At 41.5% G+C, this 23712-nt stretch overlaps 1 protein-coding gene across 3 annotated transcripts in view; it reads left to right on the top strand.

The window, feature by feature from the left end:
• FLVCR2 (feline leukemia virus subgroup C cellular receptor family member 2) overlaps nucleotides 1-19768 on the top strand; it is an 87915-nt gene extending 68147 nt beyond the window's left edge. For 2 of the 3 annotated variants that reach the window (XM_027844937.1, XM_027844935.1), the window contains exons 4-10: nucleotides 5776-5843; nucleotides 6248-6351; nucleotides 12849-12959; nucleotides 14998-15103; nucleotides 15278-15389; nucleotides 16302-16354; nucleotides 19438-19768. In XM_027844937.1, coding sequence (XP_027700738.1) covers nucleotides 5776-5843; nucleotides 6248-6351; nucleotides 12849-12959; nucleotides 14998-15103; nucleotides 15278-15389; nucleotides 16302-16354; nucleotides 19438-19503 — 620 coding nt within the window. In that variant the 3' untranslated portion in view covers nucleotides 19504-19768. The remainder of the gene's footprint in view (nucleotides 1-5775; nucleotides 5844-6247; nucleotides 6352-12848; nucleotides 12960-14997; nucleotides 15104-15277; nucleotides 15390-16301; nucleotides 16355-19437) is intronic. The other variant, XM_027844936.1, reaches the window with a different exon arrangement.
• Nucleotides 19769-23712: the final 3944 nt, after the last annotated feature.

Below are 23712 nucleotides of genomic sequence, written 5' to 3'. Positions count from 1 at the left end.
ACAGCTAGTAAATGTTATGTGTCTGAGGCCGGATTTGAACTCAGGTCCTCCTGACTTCAGGGCTGGTGCTCTATTCACTGTGCCACCTAGCTGCCCTATATTTCCTGCCTTTATGGTTGGAGTTTGGGATTTAGAGGTGGTGGACTTTTCACCTGTTAGGTTTTTAACTTCTTCTTGTTCTTTCTTTTTTTTTAATTTTTTTTTAGTGAGGCCATTGGGGTTAAGTGACTTGCCCAGGGTCACACAGCTAGTAAGCGTTAAGGGTCTGGTCTGAGATCGGATTTGAACTCAGGTCCTCCTGACTCCCTCCAGGACTGGTGCTCTATCCATTGCACCATCTAGCTGCCCCTCTTGTTCTTTCTTAACCTTAGTCTGGCTTCAGGGCCTATTTCATTGGTTCCCTTTCTTGATTTGGAGTGAGTCTTATTGTGGTAGTAGTATTAGGTTATCCCTCTCGTACCCAGTCCATTGGTTTTTCTCTTCTCTCTTCCTTTACTGCTTCTTGCCCAGTGGTGTACTAGATAGAGCAGGGGATTCAGAACCAGGATGACCAGTATTCGAATTCTGCTTCAAATACTTTAACTATGTAACAATGGATAAACTGAATAACTCCATTTAGCCTCAGTTACCTCTGTAAGATGGGGATACAAATACACCTACCAAACAGTGTTGTGAGAATCAAATGAGACAATGTATGTAAGAGCACATGGTAAACCTTAAAGCACTATACAGATGCTAGCTATTATTATTATTGTTGTTGTTGTTGCCTTTTTTCTTTCCTTTGGTCTTGACTTTTGCTATATGCACAATAGGACAGTTTGAAATACTCCCGAATTGACCCCACACTTGTACCAGATTGGTTTCTGTTAGAAGTGGTCTGCTGGGGCAGCTAGGTGGTGCAGTGGATAGAGCACTGGCCCTCCAGTCAGGAGGACCTGACTTCAAATCCAGTCTCAGATCAGACACTTCACACTTACTAGCTGTGTGACCCTAGGCAAGTCACTTAATCCCAATTTCCACACCAAAAAAAAAAAAGTGGTCTGCTTTTTTCTTTGTATATTAGATGCAAATCAGCAACTTGTCTGTGATTGAGAGTCTTAGTTTTCTAGTTGCTTAGGGCATTGAGAGGTCTTCACCAGGTCATCTCCTTGTGTCCCTTTCAAAGAGGATCAATGACATGAAGAGTGTAAAGACACTGCCCGCTGGAGGCAGGGCTTGAATCCAGACTCCAAAGCCACCACCCACATCTAATATGTTAAAATATAAGTTCCTTGAAGAGAGGGAATGTTTTATTTTTGTCTCCTTTCCCCCAGTACCCAATACAGTGACTGGCACATAGTAGATGCTTGTTGGTAGGACATGCTTGTTGATTGACTGAGTGACTGACTCAAATTTGAATAGGCTTGACCAGATGGTACTGTAAGATCCAGTGATCTGCATCTGCCATGGCTAGAAGCTGAGGATTTGAGCCAAGTGAAATTGATTCTTAGTGACTAGTTCTGCTCCATTGACCCATTCTTTTTTTTTTTACTTTATTATTTATTCATTCATTTCCCCCCCACTTAATAGTATTTATTTATTCATTCATTCATATTTCCCCCACTTAATAGTATTTTACTTTTTCCAATTACATGTAAGGATAGTTTTCGACATTCACTTTTATAAGATTTTGAGTTCCAAATTTTTTTCTCCCTCCCTCCCTCCCTCCCCCTTCTCCAAGATGGCATGCCATCTGATATAGGCTATACATGTACAATCATATTAAACATATTTCCACATTAGTCATGTTGTGAAAGAAGAATCAGAACAAAAGGGAAAAACCATGAGAAAGAAAAAAACAACAGAGAAAATAGTATGCTTCTATCTGCATTCAGACTCCATAGTTCTTTCTCTGGATGTGGATAGCATTTTCCATCATGAGTCTTTTGGAATTGTCTTTGATCATTGTATTGCTGAGAAGAGCTAAGTCTATCAAAGTTGGTCATTACACAATGTTGCTGTTACTGTGTACAATGTCCTCCTGGTTCTGCTCACTTCACTCAGCATCAGTTCATGTAAGTCTTTCCAGGTTTTTCTAGTTTTCCTGCTTATCATTTCTTATGGAACAATAGTATTCCATTACATTTATATACCACGACTTGTTCAGTCATTCCCCAAATGATGGGCATCCCCTCAATTTCTAATTCTTTGCCACCACAAAAAGAGCTGCTATAAATATTTTTGTACATGTGGGTTCTTTTCCCTTTTTTATGATCTCTTTGGGATTCAGACCTAGTAGTGGTATTGCTGGATCAAAGGGTATGTACAGTTTTATAGTCCTTTGGGCATAGTTCCAAATTGCTCTCCAGAATGATTGGATGAGTTCACAACTCCACCAACAATGCATTAGTGTTCCAATTTTCCCACATCTTCTCCAACATTTATCATTTTCCTTTTTTGTCATATTAGCCAATCTGATAGGTGTAAGGTGGTACCTCAGAGTTGTTTTAATTTGCATTTCTCTAATCAATAGTGATTTAGAGCATTTTTTTCATATGACTATAGACAGCTTTAATTTCTTCATCTGAAAACTGCATGTTTATAACCTTTGACCATTTATTTATCAATTGGGGAACAGAATAAACTCTTGTTTTTGTTTTTTGCTAGGCAGTGGGGTTAAGTGAATTGCCCAGGGTCACACAGCTAGTAAGTGTCAAGTGTCTGAGGCCAGATTTGAATTCAGGTTCTCCTGACTCCAGGGCTGATGCTCTATCCAATATGCCACTTAGCTGCCCCCCAGAATACACTCTTAAACAATTCATTTACCTCTCTGAAAATCTCTTTTCTCTTTCAAAATAGAGGAATATAAGGGACAGCTAGGTGGCACAGTGGATAGAGCACTGGCCCTCTAGTCAGGAGGACCTGAGTTCAAATCTTGTCTTAGACCAGACACTGGACACTTAGTAGCTGTGTAACCCTGGGCAAGTCACTTAACCCCAATTGCCTAACAAAAAGAAAAGAAAAGAAAAGAAAAAGAATAAATAGCACTTTAAAATTTGCAAAGTACTTTACAAATATTAGCTTCTTTGAGCCTCACAACTACCCTGAGATGTAAATGTTATTATTATTCCCAGTTTCACAGAAGAGGAAGCTGAGGCAAACAGATGACTAAAAGTGACTTGCCCAGGTGAGGCTGCTGAGCCTCATTCATTCATTCATATAATAAGCATTTAAAGTGCTACTAGGCACAGGGAACACAAAGAGAAAAATAAAACAATCCTTGCCCGCCACGAGTTAACACTGTTAGGAGAAAACGATGTGTACACAGAGAAATATTTTTTTTCACTTTGTATATATTTTGTAATTTGAGGAACATTAATGCCTTGGGGGATCAGGATAGGCTCCTGTAGGAAGAGGTACTTGACCTGAATCTTAAAGGAGGCTAGGGGTTCTAGGAAGTGGAGGTGAGGAAGGATCCTATTGTAAGCCAGGGCAGCAGCTTGTACAAATGTCCAGGGATGGGACATGGGACCCTGTGCAGTGTCACCTTCAAAAGGTGAGTTTGGATGGAATGTAGAGTGTCTGAAGAATGCAGTGAGCCTGGAATGGCCAAACAGAGCCAGATTAGGAAGAATTTGTCTTTTATCTATGCTAGAGGCACAAGAGCTTCTTAAGCAGGGAAGTGATGTGGTTAGACTTGTGGTTTAAGAAAAGCTGAGCATGGCAGCTGTAAAGGAAGGATTGAAGAGGGGAGGGAATGCCTGCAGGGAGATCAGCAAGGAGATTATTGAAATAATTCAGATGAGAAGTGATGAGTCTGAACTGGGATGGTAGCTGTGAGTGGAGAGAAGATCTTTTGGATATGGAGGGTAAAGGAAAATGAATCCAAGTATGATTCTGAGGTTGCAAATCTGGCTCCTGGTAGGATAGTTGTGCCCTTAATAGAAACAAGAAAGTTAGGAAGAGGGGAGGATTTCTGTAGAATCTCCATAAGTATACAGACCTTTTGTATCTCTTGAGTTCTATTTTTTTGGAGATCTACATCAAAGCAGTAGAACCAAAGAATGTGCTTAGTACAAGATAGCCAGGAAAAATAAAATTCTTGAGTTCCTTTAAATATCTTCAAATCTATGTGTAGGAAAATCAGCAGTGAGCTCCTCTCCCATTGGTGTAAAGGGACAATTTCTCTTTCTTCACCTGCTCACCCAGACAAATCTCAGAGCAAGCATCTTTGCCTTTCTTATCTCTTACATATTAGGGTTGGGTTGGCAAAATGAATAGGGTTCAGGAATCTCAGTGCTGAGTAATTGAATGCTATCATTGGAAGAGGAAACTTGATCATTCAGTGCCTGGCAAAATAGACCCTTAATAAATGCTCTTTGACCAATTTGACTAAATCCAATCCCCTCATTTTACAGATGGAAGTCCAGGGATGTTAAGTGACTTACTTGCCCCAAAGTCTTCTACCTTGTTAATGCCAGAGCTGGGACTAGGACCAAGGCCTCTTGACTTCTCGTCCAATTATCTTTCTAGTACATTATACTGGCCAGTCACTTTTCTTATTTGCAGTTTGACCCAGATGGAACCTAGGTAAGGGATGGGGCTAAAAGTTGAGTTTGGAGGGAAGACTTGTTATCTGAATAACTCAGGGCAGGGAAAATGCTGTGTCTCAATCAAATTGATAGCTTTGGATATTGGAGACCCAGTAAAACAATTAGTTGCAGTCAGAGATACATTTTTGATATGTTTAAAAAAAAACTTTGAGAGGATTTCTTGGAGTCCTGAATAACTCTTACCATAAATAAATATATGACAGAAATCATACGATAATGAATTTGGAGCTAGAAGGACCTTGGAAGTCACCTAACTCCATTTTACAAATGAAGAAACTGAGGACAAGAGAGATTAAGTCAGAGGTGGGTCCTCTGGGTCCTCAAGTATGGCCCTTTGATTGAATCCAAACTTCACAGAACAAATTCCCTTAATAAAATGATTTGTTCTGTAAAATTTGGACTCAGTCAAAAGGCCACACCTGAGGACCTAGAAGGCCACATGTGGCCTCAAGAAAGAATTCATACCCAGGGTTTCTAACTGCGAATTTAGCACACTCTGTACTCTACTAGGTTGCCTTTTGTGGATGGGAGAGTAAAGAAGGTGCCATGGAGGGGGACGAGGTAGGAGAAGCACTTTGTACAGTGGTCTGAAGGACTGGAAAGAATGTGACTAAGTTAAGGAAGGGAGTAGGTGAACAGGCAGCTGGGATATAACTTAGCCAAAAGTAAAGAGAGAAATGTTGTTGGTTCTATCCTTGGAGCAATGTAGCATTAAAGCAAGCATGCACTCCCTCCTTAGGATTAAGAAGATTGAAACCCAGCACTGCAAGATGCTGGTAAGGATTTTTGTCTTTAGTAACCATACAAATGTTTCTTCGGGAAAACCAATGGGGTAGATCAAAATAGGTGCATTACATTAGTTCACATTTCTAAAGCACTGCTCCCTTTATAGAGGCTTCCTTCACACACACACACCTTCCCCACCCATGTGAGGTAGGTAGAGTATAATTATCTTCATTTTATACATGAGGATACCGAGGCTTATATAAGCTTAGTGATTTTTTCCTCTGATCATACAACTCAAAAGTGTCAAGACTCTAGACTCCAAGATTCCTGAACTCCCATTCCAGTGCTCTCCAGGGATTTCAGGAACCATAGGAATGGCAATGAGATTTCTTGCCTCCTATACCAGTAGCTGCTGCAAAGATAGCATGTGACCTAATACTTGCCCCCTCTTCCACAGGTTTGAATGCTGGTGCTTTCTATGCCCTATCAACGTTACTGAATCGCATGGTGATCTTCAACTACCCAGTAAGATATTTGCTCAAGGATATGTGTGGGTAGTTCATGGGCAACTTAATATCTTCTCCAAATTCTTCTGTGACTTAGTTTCTCCATAGTTAAGGTAGGACCAGTGAATTCTAGAAATGGGAGCCTAAGTGTTGGTACATGAGGAACATGTTCCTCTTCTGAAAAGGTTGGGATACAGACACTCTTTCTGCCGCATCACAATATCTGCAGCTGGAACAACATGAAAAGGGAGAAATCTATCTCTTGTCTTTGCTTAGCAGACACACTGCCATCTTCTCTGGGCAGCTGGCTTTCTAATGGGGAAGATTACTTATTTCTGTGCCTTTAGCCTCAATATCCTTTGATTTTATGTTGCTTTTGGTTGCTCCCAGATCTGAGTGTGCATATGTGTGTGTGTGTCTCAGGGAGAAGAAGTGAATGCTGGCAGAATTGGCCTGACCATCGTCATCACAGGAATGGCTGGGGCTATGATCTCAGGCATCTGGCTGGATAAAACTAAAACATACAAGTAAGTCTCTTTTATTTTTTAGGCATTTCGTTAATGGATACTCTAGCCTGGGGGTAAGAGTAAGGAGGGGGATGTAGGCAGTGAAGGGAAAAGACACAGTGAGGCTTCACTTCTTGCTTCCCGAGGCAGCTGCATTTAAGGGGAGGAGGTAGAAGGAAAGAAAAGCAGGAAAAAAGGCCAATAATTGATATTTGAAATTTGTTTCACATTTTTGTGGCCTGTGTTCTCAGTCTGTGTAGTGTAGGATCACAGATTTAAAGCTCGAAGGGACCAGCAGACCAACTGAGACTCAAAGAGGCTAAACAATTTGCCCAACATTATGCAGGTCTGGCAATGGAAGGCTAACAATAAGTGGCAGACTCAGGATTCAAACCCAGGTCCTCTGACTTAAGAGGTTCTGAATCATTTTTGTGTAATGGACTGTTTTGGCTTCTGGTGAAGCTGAGCAGAATAACATTTTTTTTTAAATGTAAATAAAAAATGCATAGAATTACAAAATAAATCAACTATAGCTATCAAAATATTAAAGTATAGAAAAATATATGTACATACAAATACAGATATATAGCTATCAAGATATTTCTTAAAAGGTCATATACTCCTGGTTTTAACCCCTAACCTAGTGGGTATGAACCTCCTCAGTTTTTCCTTGCTTTTGAATCTTCCCACAGAGCAGGACAGTACTAGGTACATATGGTATGCTGTACACAGTTTTTGCACATTTTTTCACTGCATGAAGGCAGGGGGCACTAGCTACTCCCTACGCAGAGTATTGCAGCTTCCTCTTTCCAGAGTTCACTGTGGTGACACTGGGGAGACAATGAAATCTTTGGGCCTTAGCACTACCCCCAAGCCATTGGGCCTAGACACCAGATAATTAGCACCAATTATACATACATACATACACGTGCGTGTGTATTTGGATTGCACCTGTGATTTCATTGGTATAGTCTCTCTCTCTCGTTTTTGTTTGTTTGTTTGTTTGTTTTTTGGCGAGGCAATTGGGGTTAAGTGACTTGCCCAGAATTTTAACAAATTTTTAAATTTAATTTTATTTATTTATTTTTGCTTTTTGATGAGGCAATCAAGGTTAAGTGACTTGCCCAGGTCACACAGCTAGTAAGTGTCAAAGTGTCTGAGGTCAAATTTGAACTCAGGTCCTCCTGACTCCAAGTCCAGAGCTGTATATACTGCGCCACCTAACTGCCGCCTTAGTCAGTCTCTTAAACATTTTTAAGTACTTTCTATGGCAGACACTATGCTAATTGCTGAGTAAAAAATTTAGTATAGAAAATTTCTTGATGAAAAAAAAGCAAACCAATGCAGATAAGCAACTGCTCTTCAATTTAGAATTGTCTGGGACACTGGGAGGTGAAGTCATTTGCAAGAAGCGCAGTCCAATGGTAGGAAGCGTTAACATTGTGGGATGGTCAGGTCTATGACACGCCTTCTGGTTTTATACCAGTGCTTCTCCTCAGGGAAGGTTTGGCCTTGGAAGTTGAGAACTATATTATGCTGGTTTGTCTTATTTCACTTTACTCTGAATCCCCTATCCTCACGCTCTAACCCCCTTGTGGAACTTGGTCCCAGAAGAACTTGTAAATGATGTCACTACGTCCTCCCACTGCCACCCCCTCCTCCTACTCTTCCCAAGTAGAGAATCCTACTAGATCCCTAGAGCAATCCATTATCAGCTCTCACCTGGACTATTCTAGTAACTTTCTACTTGGTCTCTTTGCCTCAGGCTGCCCACAGTAGATCAGGTATCCTTTGGTACACAGATCCATTTTCTAGTTGGGTTGCATTAACCTGCTGGTTCTTCTCTTGCTTGTCAGACCTGTCCTCAGTTTCCTTTGCTGGATCTTCATTCCGAACACATCCACTAATCATGGCTGTTTTTGTCCTGGGTTCTCTTCTCCTGTTTTCTTCATACTCTCTCACTTGGTGTTCTCATCGCCTTTGTTATTTTGGTGCAGATGATTCTCAGCAGTTAGTACAAGGCTTGGTACATAGAGTCTAAAAAATGCTTGTTGACTGACTGCTTGATGAACTTGTGGGAGTGGTTAGAATAGTGTTCCCACCATACTATTTCATGCATACACAGCTACTTTTTTTTTTAAGTGGAGAGGTTAGTGGGTAGGGAGGGGAGGAATAGAGGAGGAAGAAGGCTGTTCACTCTCAGCTGCTTCTGACTGCTCAGTGGATTCTATTTCTGTGGTCACAATGCTTATAGCAACCAAGACAACTGCCCAGGCAACCCGAACTCCTTGAATCAACTGTCACTTGAATCTGAATCAATAGGAGCTGTGTCCTTATTGATGCCCCTGGGTATTTCTGAGCTTCTGGATAAATGTTATAGAGCTCCAAGTGTTTTTCAGACAAGGAAACTGATGGGGCACTGCAAGTGTGCTGGGAAAGAGATGAGGATATTTGGAGGAGAACTGGGGCTTGTGGTGGCACCAGGAAAGGTTTTCCTGTTATCACAGGAATGAATTAACTTGGAGAAAGAAAAACAAGAAGCAGGTGTGAGCAGAATCATAACTCACAACTCTGGCACCTTGGAAAAGCAGCGTTAAATGTGCCTCAAATCAGCTTTATTATTTGTGATGTGAAAAAAAATACAAGAATTAAGCTAAATTAAGTCAAATGGGGAGAAATAGTTACTATAGTGACCTAATGGGTACAGACTCAGAGTAGGAAGTGATCTCAGGATGTGTGTATCAGATGAGATATGTGTAAAGTGCCTGGCACATAGTAGGGACAATATAAGTGCTAGGTGTTGTTGTTATTGTTATCTAGTCCAGCCCACAGGATTTGGGGGTCCATCCTCTTTCTGTTTTACCCTAGGGGTCTTGGCCAACAAGGGAAGAGGGAGAGTAGTACCAAGGATTTTTAAGGCAGTAAAGAGGTTGCTTCTCCTAGAGAGGAGGGAAGGGAGAAACTGACTACAGGTAGGGGCACAAGGGTAAATCAAGTTTTTCTTAAAGGGAGAAAGGGAATGAAGAGGTTCCAGGGGTAGGGAACCTGAGGCCTTGAGGCCACATGTGGCCTTCTAGGTCCTTGCGTGCAAACTTGTGATTGAGTCCAAGTTTTACAGAGCAAATCCTTTTATTAAGGGGATTTGTTCTGTGAAGTTTAGGTTCAGTCAAGGGGTTGCATTTGAGGACCTAGAGGGTCACTTGTGGCCTTGAGGCCACAGGTTCCCCACCCCTGGTGTTTTCCCAGCAGCCATGTCAGAATCTGAACCTTTTTCTTTTGCCTCACCAGTTTAAGATCTCATTCTCTTCATCTCTGACTATTATACTAAAGGAATAGTTAAATAAAGTCAAACAAATTAATACTTCTTATGCACTATGTACCTGACACTGTGCTAGGAATACAAATAGCAGCAAAAAAAAAAAGACAGCCCCTGTCCTCAGGGAGCTCCCATTCTAATGGAGGAAGATAGGGATTCTTTAAGGAAGTTGAACAGCAGTGGGATGAAGGGAGGGTAACCAGGTCAGGCCATGGTGGAGAAAGACGGTCTGGAGAGTCAGAAATGGAGCATAGAAAGGAAGAAGGGAGTGAACATCGCTGGCCTGGGCACTTTCCTTAAAATGGAGGAGTTGACCAATTAGAGGAATGGGTGTCAGCGGCATTTGAATACTCAAATGGAGCTGTGATCTCATGAATTCAGACATATTAGAGGCAGCTAGGTGAATATAGTGGATATAGTACTGGGTCTGGAGTCAGGAAGGCCTGAGTTCAAATTTGACCTCAGATACTTACTAGCTGTGTGACTGTGAGCAAGTCACTTAACTGCTGTTTGTCTCAGTTTCCTCATCTGTAAGATGGAGATAATAATTGTACCTACCTCCCAGGGTTATTATGAGGATAAATGAAATAATAATCATAAAGTGCTTAGCACAGAACCTGGCATATAGTAAGTGCTATACAAATATAGCTATTATTATTATCATTATTATTACATAGTGATATAATAATAGCTATTATTATTATTATTCCCTTTACATTTTCCCTACTTTCGCAATAGGAGGTCCACCTAACCTGTTGAAGGCCTTCTTTACTTCCCCTTGACATTGTAATTGGGCTGTTCACAGATAAGTCCTTATTCTTGCTGTATAACCAGCTTCTCTTCTTGTCATATGATTAATTAATATATCTTTTACTTCTATTCTTCTTTCGAATTCCTCATAAGTTCTATGTTGTAGCCTGCTTCAACTTACCATGCAGTTCTCCTTTCCCCTCTGCTTAGGACTCATTCTTAAGTCTTCGAGGCAGTTGGAATACATGAGTTAAAAGAATAGACAGATTTAATGTTTGTGCTGTCTAAATTTCACACCCTAGAGCAAAGATCCAATGGCATGTTGGGGTGTGAGTCTGTGTTATTTTTTCCTTGAGATACAGATGACGGGGAAAGGTTGTAGAAGAGATGAGGATTCTTACAGGGGTTATATCCTGTTTCTTTAGCTTTGGAGTTAGAAGAGTAAGGCCTCTTTTAAGCATCTGACTAGATTGCCTGAAAGAAGAAAACCAGATTAAGGAAGACAAGCTACAGTTTGCTGACACTATGCAAAGCTATAACGAGAAGTAGCCTCAGATGACAGAAGAGGAGGCAAAAGCAGCTCCGTCACCCAGTATTTCCACGTGGTTTCTGGTCAAAATCAAGAAAGTAGAGGCAAGATTGTCATAATCATAGGATCTGACAGTAGAAGAGCTCTTACAGAAGAGCATTCAGTTCAACTCTCTAATTTTTCCACTGAGGAAATCAATGCCCACAGAAGTTATGTAATTTGTCCAGAATCACATAATAAGTTGCAAAATGAAGATTTGAACCCAGGTCCTCTGTCCTGAGAGTCATTGTGCTTTCCACTTTACCACATGGTCTCCTATGACCTCCTTGCTTCTACATACCCATACATGTTGCTGTCATTTAACTATGGACACTGGGATTGGTTGTGCTGGGGTATGGAATGATTTCTAGTTGTTGAATTGGAAATGTCTTTGTTGCTTTTGTTAGGACAGGGCAAGGAGAGACAGTGTTGTATGTGCTGTTGAACTGGAGTGGCAGCCAGGCCCCTGGCTCTGTCATCTCCTAGTCTGCATGTCTCTGTGTAACTGTCTTAACTGCTTGGCCTCAGTTTCCTCACTTGTAAAACTTGGGCAATGGTGTCTGCCTTTTGTATTTGATAGGATTCTTGTGAGGTTCAGATGAAATAATTTACAAGAAAGCATTCTGTAAATTACAAGGCATGATTAACATATTAAATATTGTTAATGATACTTACAGGCATCATGGTGTAGCAAATAGGAGACTAGCTCTGGAATCAAGAAGATCCGAATTCAAGTCCCATCTTTGACAAATTTTAGTGGAGTGAAGTCAATGGAATTGACTTCTAGTAGACACATTTCTATTGGAACTCTATTCTAGCGGAGTGAAGTCAATTACCTTTTCATTATCCCTAGGCAATTTTCTAAGACTTTAAGTTAGTGATGAATTGTCAGTCAGAATTAGTGGTGGGAATTTCCATGCTACAAGCTCCTCATATTGATGAAATACAGGTCCAGATTCCCCTACCCTTCTTTCTCCTGACTTTGTTGTTGTTGTGAAGTTGTTTTCAGTCATGTCCACTCTTCACAACCCCCATTTGGGATTTTCTTGGCAAGATAACTGGAATGGTTTGCCATTTCCTTTTCTACCTCATTTTACAGATGGGGCAACTGAGGCAAACTGAGTGAAGTGACTTGTCCAGGGTCACACAACTAGTAAGTATCTAAGGCCAGATTGGAACTCAGGGAGATGAGTCTTCCTGACTCCAGGCCTGGCACTCTATCCACTATGCCACCTAGCTGTTCCTATTTCCTGACTAGTTAGTAATAATGGACAAAATCCCAGCAGTGAAAGTGGGCTGCCTCTGGGATAGTCCCTGAGTCTTATTCCTGCAGTCAGGGAAATCTGGACTTGGAGTCAGGAACATCTGAATTCAAATCCAACTTGAGATGCTTACCGTCTGTGTGACCCTGGGCAAGTCACTCAACTTTTATTTGCCTCAGTTTTCTCATCTGCAAAATGGGGATAATAATAATAGCACCTACCTCCCAGGGTTGTGGTGAGGATCATATGAGATAACAATTGTAAAGCACTTGGCAAACCACCTTAAAGCACTATAGAAATGCTACTTGTAATCATGTTAAGAACTCTTTTTTGTGACAGTTCTTCCTCGCATTTGTCTTTTTAGAAAGATGTCATGGATGCTCCCGTTTACCTTCTTCCCACCTAGAATGTGGTGTAGGGCTACAGATTCACTTTGGGAAAGTCTTGGTGTACAGAGGCTTTCCTCTGCCCAGTTACTAAGTTGTTTGCCACTATGAGGAAAGACACCCTTGAGTCCAGGAAGTACATCTGTCAAATATGCTTCATAAGGTACAGGTCTGATCAGTACTCAACAAGGAAAATGTGGGGATTTCCTACTGACTCTCTTGCCTCTTGCTTCCAGACAAACAACAGTGGTGGTTTATTCCATGGCCCTGGTGGGCATGGTGGTGTTTACTGTGACCTTGGGTCTTGGATACCTATGGGTTGTGTTCGTCACAGCAGGCATGCTGGGGTAAGTTGCTGCTACTATATTTTAATTGGCAGGTGATGTCCCCTTATCCTTCAATACACTGGCATCTTGGGAAGCAGTATCTATTCTTTCCTGCCTTCTCCAATCTGTAATATGGACCAAGTGACCTACATGCTGACCTTTACAAATGGGGCCTTTGTTCTGCTTGAATGGGTAGTACAAGTCAAGGGCCTTGCGTCTTTAGGTCCCTGTCACTTTGCTGGGATAGAATAAATATCAGGACACTTCCTCTTCAGAGTTCTTTTTGGTGTCTTAGGAGCTTTTAGGTCCTTTTTCTAGGATTCTATTCCATGTTTATATGCTATATTTAGAAATCCCTCAAAATTATTTTGTAGAAATAACTGCTGAAGAATACTGTTTTGTCTGGTCTCTGCTTATCTCAGGGAATTCTCCCTTTGCCCCACCACTCCTTCCCTGATCTGTTCTGTAAGAAGTTGGAGCCTAGTAAGTGCTTGATTGATTGACCTTTGAGGTTCTTAGTCAGCCCACCTTATTTATAGATGAGGGAGCTAAGGCAGAGAGGAGTCAAGTGACTTGCTGGGTTACACAAGTGTCAGAGCTGAGATTCAAACTCACTTTCTGTAGGCCTTTCCTCTAAGGTTACCTTGTATTGTCTACTTTGCATATGTCTTATAGATACCATTACTTCATATGTATCTTTGTATGTGTCTCATTTATCCGTGTATGTGTTCAGGGAGGATTAGCACCTCTAGCTATGAGGGCTTTCTGAGCCATTTTCAGGGCTGCTCATCCACTTTTGGTGCCCCTCTGATTCACTGTAGCCCCAAGAAGCTATAGCATGTGCAAAACCTGATAAAACCATTTGGGCAGATGGTCTAAACCAGCTTGAGGGTAACTGACAGGCCTCAAACCTGTCAGTGAATTAGGGGGATGTCCACCCCAAACTTGTGAAGACTTCTCCCTGTGGAATGGGTAGATGAAAAAAATTTGTTTCAAAGGCCATGAAGGCGGGTGAAGCAGGCACTGTGAAATGCTTAGAGCAAAGTCAGACATCAAAGACTCTCAGATCATCCACTGCATCCTGGGACATTGCCAGTTGTCTCGACTTTTTTCTTGCCACTGAACTCTGATAACTCTGGAAGAGAGAGTGAGGCACGACTTTGTGCAACCCCGCCTCACTTAAAATCCAGTTCACCTTGTGATATCATTGGTCCTCTTCAAAAACAAAGGATGAGCAACAGTAGTACTCCAGGCACCTAGTCCTGCTAGGGAGCCATTCCTGGAGGAGATGCAGGTCAATAGGTTTGGAAATAGGAAACAGTAATCCTGAGGCTCTCAGCTAGAGTTGCTGGTCTCAGTTCAGTCATCTTGCTGTGTCATAGATGTTACTCGAGAGCTCAGATACTGTATATACTTTCTAGCCTGTGCCACAGTGATGTTTTTCCCCCAGTGACCAAAATGTATTAGAACTGACAAGTTGAGCAACTTCTGCTGAACAAAGTCTCTCAGTTAAAGAGCTGAGCCAGGAGTTCTCAATATTTTTTGTGTCATGGACTCCTTTAGCAATCTGGTAAAACCTATGGAGCCTCTCTCAGAGTGTTTTAAAAGATTAGAGGGATTGCTCACCTTCAGTTAGAGTTTGGCAAAAACAAATGATTTTTTCTGATCCAAATTCCTGGACATCTTAAAATCTCTGGATGCAGCCCCGGCTAGGTATGCTAGGTATCCTGGCACTGTCTATAAACATCGATCCATCCTTGATGGCCTGCATAAGAAGTTCTTCCTGAATTGCAAGGGTCAGCTGAGTACGTGAAGCCAGCTGCTTATTTCCTTTCTGTGTTGTGATCAGGGCCTCTTACACTCTATAGGGATGGCTTGATGCCAGCAAGGACCTGGCTACTGGAATAAGGCAGATGAAACAGAGAAAGCGGAGTGGTTTTTGGGCTAGACATAGAAGAAAGGGAGTGGGAAGGGAGAGGAAGAGGACAGAATTCTGTGTACTTGTTGCTCCTGTCTCATCCCCTCATCGTAGAAGCTGTTCCTGTAACATTGCCTTTAGGTTCTTCATGACGGGGTACCTCCCACTGGGGTTTGAGTTTGCTGTGGAACTGACATACCCAGAATCAGAAGGAATGTCTTCAGGTCTCCTTAATGTGTCTGCTCAGGTATGTCCCATTCTCCATTCTTCTTGGCTAGCTGTGGTTGAAACTCTTTCCCAACAACTGCATCTCTTTCAGATGTGATAAAGTTGATCAGATGGATCGACTGGATTTTGTTGTCTGTTTGTTTTGTAGTTTGTTTTTCCTCTATGTCAATCTCCTTTCTTTCTGCATTTCCAGATATTTGGGATCATTTTCACCATCAGCCAGGGCCAGCTCATTGACCACTTTGGAACACTGTCTGGAAATGTCTTTCTGTGTGCCTTCCTTGCCTTAGGGACTCTCATAACTAGTAAGTTGTTGCTGTTGTTTAGTTGTTTTTCAGCTGTGCCTGACTTTTCATGTCCCCATTTGGGGTTTTCTTGGCAAAGATATTGGAATGGTTTTGTTATTACCTTCTCTAGCTCATTTTTGCAGACGAGGAAACTGAGGCAAACAGGGTTAAGTGACTTGCCCAGGATCATACAAGTAGTAAGTGTCTGAGGTAGGATTTGAACTCAGGTCTTCCTGACTTCAGGCCAGGTGCTCTATCCGCTGTTCTACCTCACTACTCTAACTAGTAAGTAGGACTGACCAAATGCCCAGGGCTTCCAGTTCTTTGGTGTGATGGTAGAAAGCAAGGCTGCCGGCTAGTTAGGATCACTAGAAGGTATATATGTAGCTAATCAAATCTGGGTGAAGAGTACACAATCTGCAGAAAATGACCTCCCTTTTGTCAAGTTTATTGGCTCTAGAGGCTTACCAACCATGTTGTTGATGGCTAAGCTTCCCCTCTAGGAGTTTGGGTGCCATGATAATAGGCGTTTATATAGAGCTTAGAGATTTATGAAGTGCCACAGCACTTAGGTTATGTTACAGTGTAATAGGATTTCATGATTGTCAAAAACCCTTTGAGGTAACCCCTACAGATATTACCTGTATTTTACAGGCTTATAGATTTAGAGCTAGGAGGGACCTTCCAGAGTCCAACCCCCTCATTTTACTGTTGAGGAAACTGAAGATTAGAGAGGTTAAATGACTTGCCCAGGGTCAAAAAGCTAATGTCACTGGTGAAATTAGACCTGCAACATCCTTTGACTCAAAGTTGAGTACTCTTTCCACTGTCATATTGCCTTTGTTTTGTGGAGAAAATGCCTTCTGCACTTGTCCGTGATAATAGCTCACTTAATGATTCTGTATATCTCTTCTTCTCCTCTATGCTCAGTGTTCATTAAGGCAGATCTTCGGAGGCAAAATGCAAATGCGTTACCTAATAATGTGAGTATGTGGATCTCTATATTATATCATGGTTAGTCATGATCCTTGGGTTCTTACCTAGGGGCCAGGTAGGATAGAGGCAATAGGAAAAACCAGGGCATCTTGGACTATTAGAATGAATGATTATGCTTGTGTTTTGAAAGAGAATGATTTCAGAGGCTAGAGGCAGGAAGAGTTCAGACACTATCAATCAACTACCAGATGCTTAACTCGTTCTTCCCCTGATGCTCTCACCTGGACCTTTCTTTAGCTTCCTTCCCACAAAGGAATGAATGACAAAATCCTTCCTTTTCTCAGACTCTGACCCCACTCACCTTCAAATGACATGTAGCTGCTGTTACAGAGTCTGCTAAGAAGGCCATCCCCAAGGCCTTCTCACTAGCTGGCACGCAAAGACAAAAACTTGGTTTGTATCATCATCAAGGAAGCTGAAACCCAGAACTCTCCTACCATTTGGGAGCATTTCAGAGCGTATTGCTTGGGCTGATGGATGGATGATATGTAGAAAGATTGACTGTGATTATGACCGATATAGGATTAGAATTGACAGGGATCTATTAAATCCACAAAGGGACAGATCAGCAGAGCAAGAAGCAGATTGGAGGTAGAAGTGTAATAAATTGATTAGTTTGACCTAGAGTAGGAAATTATGCCCATTTCTTATAATCAGCTGGAACCAAGTTAAGAAAAGGTTCAGGGGCACCTAGGTGGCACAATGGATAGAGCACCAGCCCTGGAGTCAGGAGGACCTGAGTTCAAATCAAATCTGGCCTCAGATACATAACACTCACTAGCTCTGTGACCCTGGGCAAGTCACTAAACCCCAATTGCCTAGCAAAAAAAAAGGTATAATACTATGTCTAGGACAATTAAAATGGGGGTTGTTTTTTAGTGTTCTGAAGGCAAGTGTTCGAATGAATAGGCTCCTGATGAAGTGGCTAGATCATCAGACCTAGAATCAGGATGATCTGAATTCAAATTAATCCTCATATACTTACTAGATGTTTGACCTTGGGCCTGTCACTTCACCTGTCTGCCTCAGTTTCCTCATCTGTAAAATAAGGATAATAACATCTACTTCCCTGGGTTGTTGGGAGGATCAAATGAGATACTATTTGTAAGTACTTTGCAAAACTTAAAACAGTATATAAGTGCTATCATTATCATGATTATTATTTTTTTTAATCAAACATCTACTGGAGGGTAGCAGGTGGCAGCAGGAAGGGAAGAGGAGAAGTAGTGCCCTCAGAGCCTAACCTTAAACTTGGTCAACTGACAAGCATTTCTTTTTTTTTTTTCAGGCAATTGGGGTTGAGTAACTTGCCCAGGGTCACACAGCTAGTAAGTGTCAAGTGGTCTGAGGCCAGATTTGAACTCAGGTCCTCCTGACTTCAGGGCCGGTGCTCTATCCACTGCACCACCTAGCTGCCCCTGACAAGCATTTCTTAAATGTTTACCATGTGCAAGTGCCACTCCATGGGGACTGGGAAAACACTTTTTTAAAAATATTAGGCAGCCATTGCCCTCAAGGAATTTAATTTGGCGGGGGTGGGGACAACATAGAGCCCATTGCAGCAGAAAAAATTTGCCCGAGTCAGAGGATAAACATTGCTTAGCTAGCTCTTAGGAAGCTAGTGCCTAATAATGCTTGATTGATTGACCTTTGAGGTTCTTAGTCCAGATTATCTATAGATGAAGGAGCTAAGGCAGAGAGGGGTCAAGTGACTTGCTGGGTTACACAGGTGCCAGAGCTGAGATTCAAACTCATTTTTGTAGGCCTTCCCTCTAAGGTTACCTTGTATTGTCTTCTTTGTATATATCTTATAGATACCATTACTTCATATGTATCTTTGTATGTGTCTTGTTTATATGTGTATATGTTCAGGGAGGATTAGCATCTCTGGCTGTGAGGGCTTTCTGAGTCATTTTTGGGGCTGCCCATTCACCTTTGGTGCCCCCTGATTCACTGTGGCCCCAAGAAGCTGTAGCATGTGTAAGAATGCTACGCTCTGGTAAAACTGGGCAGATGGGCTAAACCAGCTTGAGGGTAACTGACAGGCCTCAAACCTGTCAGTGAATTAGGGGGATGTCCACCCCAAGCTTGTGAAGACTTCCCCCTGTGGAATGGGTGGATGAAAACAATTTGTTCCAATGGCCACGAAGGTGGGTGAAGCAGGCACTGTGGAGTGCTTAGAGCAAAGTCAGACATCAAAGACTCTAAGATCATCCACTGCATCCTGGGACATTGCCAGTTGTCTTGACTTTTTTTCTTGCCAGTGAACTCTGGGACTGACTCTGGAAGAGAGAGTGAGGCTTGACTTTGTGCAACTCTGCCTCTCTTAAATTCGATTTATGCACAAGTCAAGACATCACTTCATGATGTCATTGGTCCCTCTTCAAAAACAAAGGATGGGGGCAGCTAGGTGGTACAGGGGATAGAGCACTGGCTCTGGAGTCTGGAGGAATGAGCTAAAATCCAGCCTCAGACCAAACACTTGACACTTACTAGCTGTGTGATCCTGAGCAAGTCACTTAACCCCAATTGCCTAAACAAAACAAAACAAAACAAACAAACAAAAAAAAAAACAAAGAATGAACCACAACATACACATATATACCATATCCCAAAAATCTTAGTGCAGCTCCAACATTTAATAGGTTAAATTTTAATAACTTGTTGTTCAGTTGTTTCAGACTCTTCATGACCCCATTTGGGGTTTTCTTGACAAAGATGCTAGAGTGGTTTGCCATTTCTTTCTCCAGCTCATTTTATAGATAAGGAAACTAAGGCAAATAGGATTAAATGACTTGCCCGAGGTCACACAAGTAGTAAGCGTCTGAGGCCAGATCTGAACTCCGGGAGATGAATCTTCCTGACTCCAGGCCCAGCACTCTATCCACTGTACCACCTAGCTACCCATCAGTCCAATAAAGCAGAAGATCTAAGGACCCATAAGTAACTAAGATTTAAGGGGATTAGTCCCTTTGTGGAGTTGCTGCATACTCACTGCTTCGGGGCATTTCCCAATGAGCACTTGATGTCGTGAAGGTCTTCCATGTGACATATTTCTTTGGTCTTGCAGAAAGTCCCGGATGAGCAGCCTCATCAGGAGAAAGATCCAAATCAGGCGCTTAATGAACACCTCTAAGAGGAGGAAGTGCAGGAACCTGTGGGAAGCTGAGTTGAGGAGGCCTGACTTCCCCCCACTTTGATTGCCAGCAAGAGGTTCCTCAGCGAGGACTTGAGAGGGAATCATCTGGGTCTAATGGCTGCAACAGCAGGACCTGCTCCTTCTAGGAGTCCCCTTCTAGGGTCTTGGGATGATGTGGTCAGAATTATACTTTCTCCCTCTCTTGCCGTGAATTAGTGGAGATGGTGCTGATAAAGGCCAGCAGAGCAAGCTGCAGCTCAAATCCTGACTCTGGATGCCTTCTTCCCTCTTAACCCTCATTATTCCATGGACAAAACCTGTAGAATCATTACAGGAAGGAAGTTCCTACAGAAATTAATTTTCCCTTAGTGACTTTTTGACCTTTAGATAAGCACTTTGAATGGACTGGCTGTTACTTTAAGGGAAACAAAACCAAACCCAGTAATTCCTGAGCTGATCAGGTTGGCTACTGTAGACATTGGGAGAAAAGAGTAGTTGACATAGGCAAAGACACTTGGGACTAGGTTCAAACTGTTCAATGTTGGACTCTTTCTCCAAACTGCCTTTCTTCAGAGTTGGTCAAACCAAATATTCTATTTCAAAGATACTTCCTTTTGTCCATCAAGGAGAAATTATTGGTAGGGCTAACAGCTTTGTGGCAGTGAGTGCTAAATACATTATCTATCCCCATGCAGTAGGCTATATTTAGAAACCTCAGCTATTTGATTTTTTAATGGAGAACAAGATTTTACGTAGAAACATCTGTGCAAATAATTTATGGTGACTTGCATAACTCAGTCCTGAGCCTAAGGGCCCCTGCCATAAGTCAAGATGATAATGGTAATCTTCTTATTTTCTTCACATTGTCATGATTTCCAACTATTCTAAGAAATTCAGAGCATCTTCTGAGGGGTGGGTGAGAGGAAGCAGAGGTAAAGGTGACCTTTAAAATAGGTTTTTGATCTGGGCAAGCCCCTTTCCTGGCACCCAGCCTTCAGTTTCTACACAGAGAAATTATCCACATAATCCTCACTACCCTTTCCTTTGCCCTGACTTAACAATAATATTCATCAAACATTTCCAATTTAAAACTTCGCCTTTGAAATCATCTCATTAAGACTGTTATCACATCTTCTACTTGACTCCCCTCTTGGGTTGTGAGGGCTTTTTCTGAGAATAATGGGGAGTGAAGTATTTGAGAAAACACTTGCTGTTGCCAAGTTCCTTGATCTCAGCCTGCTAAGAGCAGGATATCCTGCAGGAAATCCTTGGACCAATGACCCCGAGGAGTTAGCTTTTGTGTCTGTATATGAAATACTCTTGGGAAATACTCTGTGAAGATGCAATTTGGGGATTTTGGGGGGGAAGTGGATAGGTGTTAATGAAAGGCATGAGTGGGAATGTTAAATTGTATCAGGGATAGATATATGTGTGTGTATGTACATATATAATACATACATATGTATATACATACACACACATATATCTCTTACCTATGGAGAGGGGGAGGTACTTAAAATTCCTTACTCCCTTCAAACGGTTTAACAAAATGGTTACTGAATGCTGCCATATTTTACAATGAAATAATATGTATTTAATAATTGTGATAAAATATTATAAGAAAATATATGATTTCCCAAGTAAACTATCTTGTCCTTTGATTGGAAAAGAGGAATGGCTTTTGGGGAGGAATATTCTACTCAGATGACCCTCATGGTAAATGGGTGAACCCTAGTTTCTGCAATGTTTTGCCAATAGAGTGCAAAACCTAGTAGATCTTACCAACTTGCCAGAACTTTTTTTTTCTCTCAGAGCTTTTTTTTTGATAGTGGATTATGTATGTTGTCTGAGTCCAGTTTCACTAAGTTCATAGTTATCGCTCCAGAAAGCTGCCAGGTGAATTTTTAAACCTTGTCAACTCATGAAAAATAGAGGGATTTCCATATGTGGTGGTAAAAGTTACAACATCAATGTTGTCAATGAAGTTGCAAGTCTTTCAAAGTGTTAGTCCTGAAGAATGATACAGCATACACATCTGAGGACAATAACCAAGGTGAAATTGTGAGGTAATTTTGGAGGGCCAAGAGAAATAGTCAATAAATATTTATTAAGCACCTACTACAGGTCAGACACTATGCTAAGTGCTGGGGTACAAAGAAAAGCAAGAGACAGTCCTTGTTCTCAAGGAACTCAGTCTAATGGGGAGACAACATGCAAACAGCTATATACAGACAAGCTAAACACAGGATAAATTGGAAATAATCAACAGAAGGAAGTCTGTTTGCAGTTAGGTAGGAATAGGATTCCGATAATCCAGAAGAGACCCAGTTAGAAGTAGGCCTAACACCGACATTCATGTTGGGACACAATGAGACACTGGCAAGTCTTGAATAATTAACAGAAAGATGTTACTTTGCCCTAACACAGCAAGGATACAACAGCACTTAGATTCTCTGTTGTCCTCATCTCCATGGTGTCTGGTCATCTGGTCAGCAGAGAAGGGTATGGTGATTCAAGGTCTTCAGAAATCTGCCAACTATGGAGGGACCCCAGCTCTCCATTTGGCCAGGACTTTTTATGATGAGCTATATCAATGGAAGCAGGGGCCAATCAAGTCCCAAGGCCAACTTTATTGCCTTTTAGGGAAGACTAGCACCTATTGTAGGGAAACAGGGAACCATGGTCCTATCACAGATTCCTATCCCTATTTATATAAAGAGTTGTGCTTAATTTTTCAGACATGTTGGTTCATGAATATGGCCCATTTGTGACAAGGAAACCTCAGTATGCAGTTTACATATAACTGCTGTAGGGTTTGGCAGCTGTTTGCTGAGCCCATTTGCTTTTTAGAGTTCTGCCTCCAAAAGGGCATGAAGTATTTTCACCAAAACCAGTACTGCTGAATGCCAAGGTGATCAGGCCATTACTGCTATTTGCTACCATTTCAAAGCACCCATCATTTGAAGTTACTTAATGTATCATCTTCTGCCTATCTTGCTTGCTGTCTCCATTTCAGATCATCTTATGGAAGGTATTCAGGTTTTCCTGCTGTTGCTAATCCTTTGCCTGTCTTTTCTGGACAACTGTGCTATAAAAAGTGTCATTTCTGTGACCTTAGAATGTTTTAGCATCTGTTTAATACTGATCTTATCCTTTATGGAAAGATTATATTGAACCTCCGCTCTTCCTCATTCCCACACCCGGATACCTGGGTTAGGGAGGACACTGAGACTTTAAGGACACACTTCAAGGCCTCAAATTATCTGAAGTTACAACCTTCTTGACAAGAGGACTCAAACAGGGCATTTTTTGGACACTTCTCTGGAAATTAATTTTGTTAATTCATTAGTTAAAAGTGCTGGACAGAATGGGGAGACTAAGGGTCACATCCCTCCTCTGGCAACTTCTCTGTTGTGTGATCATGGGTAACTTAAACTCTCCAAGTGTCAGTTTCTTAATTTGCAATAATGGGGACTACAGCTATAGTATCCTTACAAGGTTCTCTGACACTCCAAACAGGCTACATAAAACACGATACAAGTTATTTATAAGTTTTTGTGCCTTTTATTTTTTCTGACTGCCATAATCCAATATATCCTCTCATAACAAAAACAAAGAGAAACAAAACTGACTGCACCCAAAGTCCCCCCCTCTTCCTTTCTACCAAGAAAAGTTTTGCAATCTGGTCTAGGACCAAGATTGGCCACTGCGTTCTACTGCATTATAACTTGAATCCAGCTGCCTTTTGGCATTTGTTATTATATTGTAGCCACTGTAATGTGGTTGTGTTATTAGATTCTTAATGTCTTCATAAGAATCTGAAACATAGGTTTTTACGTATACCTTCCTCCATACCCCTCAGGTATAAGCTGTTGAGGTTTTAGAAGTCCAGAATCACATTTCAATCCCAGTTTACGTCTTAACCCCGCCACAAAAACTTGCCTGATTACTTTGTTCCTCATTAATTTCTTTTCTGAATGCTCATAGCAATCAGAGTCATGCCATAGAGCTCAGGACCTAATTATATAACATCAAGCTTCTTGACTGAAGGCAAGTGTCACATCTATTTCTGTATGCCACTATAGTCCTGAACACATCCAGTACTGATGAATAAACATGTGCTGGGGAGAACAATTAATTTCTTCTTTTTTTTTTCTTCTCTCGATTCGCCTTTTTTTTTTTCTTTTTTTGCCACTTAGGCCTGAT

This window comes from Vombatus ursinus, unplaced genomic scaffold (assembly GCF_900497805.2).
Source record: "Vombatus ursinus unplaced genomic scaffold, bare-nosed wombat genome assembly UNPS02014945.1, whole genome shotgun sequence".
NCBI lineage: Eukaryota > Metazoa > Chordata > Mammalia > Diprotodontia > Vombatidae > Vombatus > Vombatus ursinus.
Note: the sequence above shows the minus strand (reverse complement) of the source record. Positions and strands in the feature narration are given on the sequence as shown.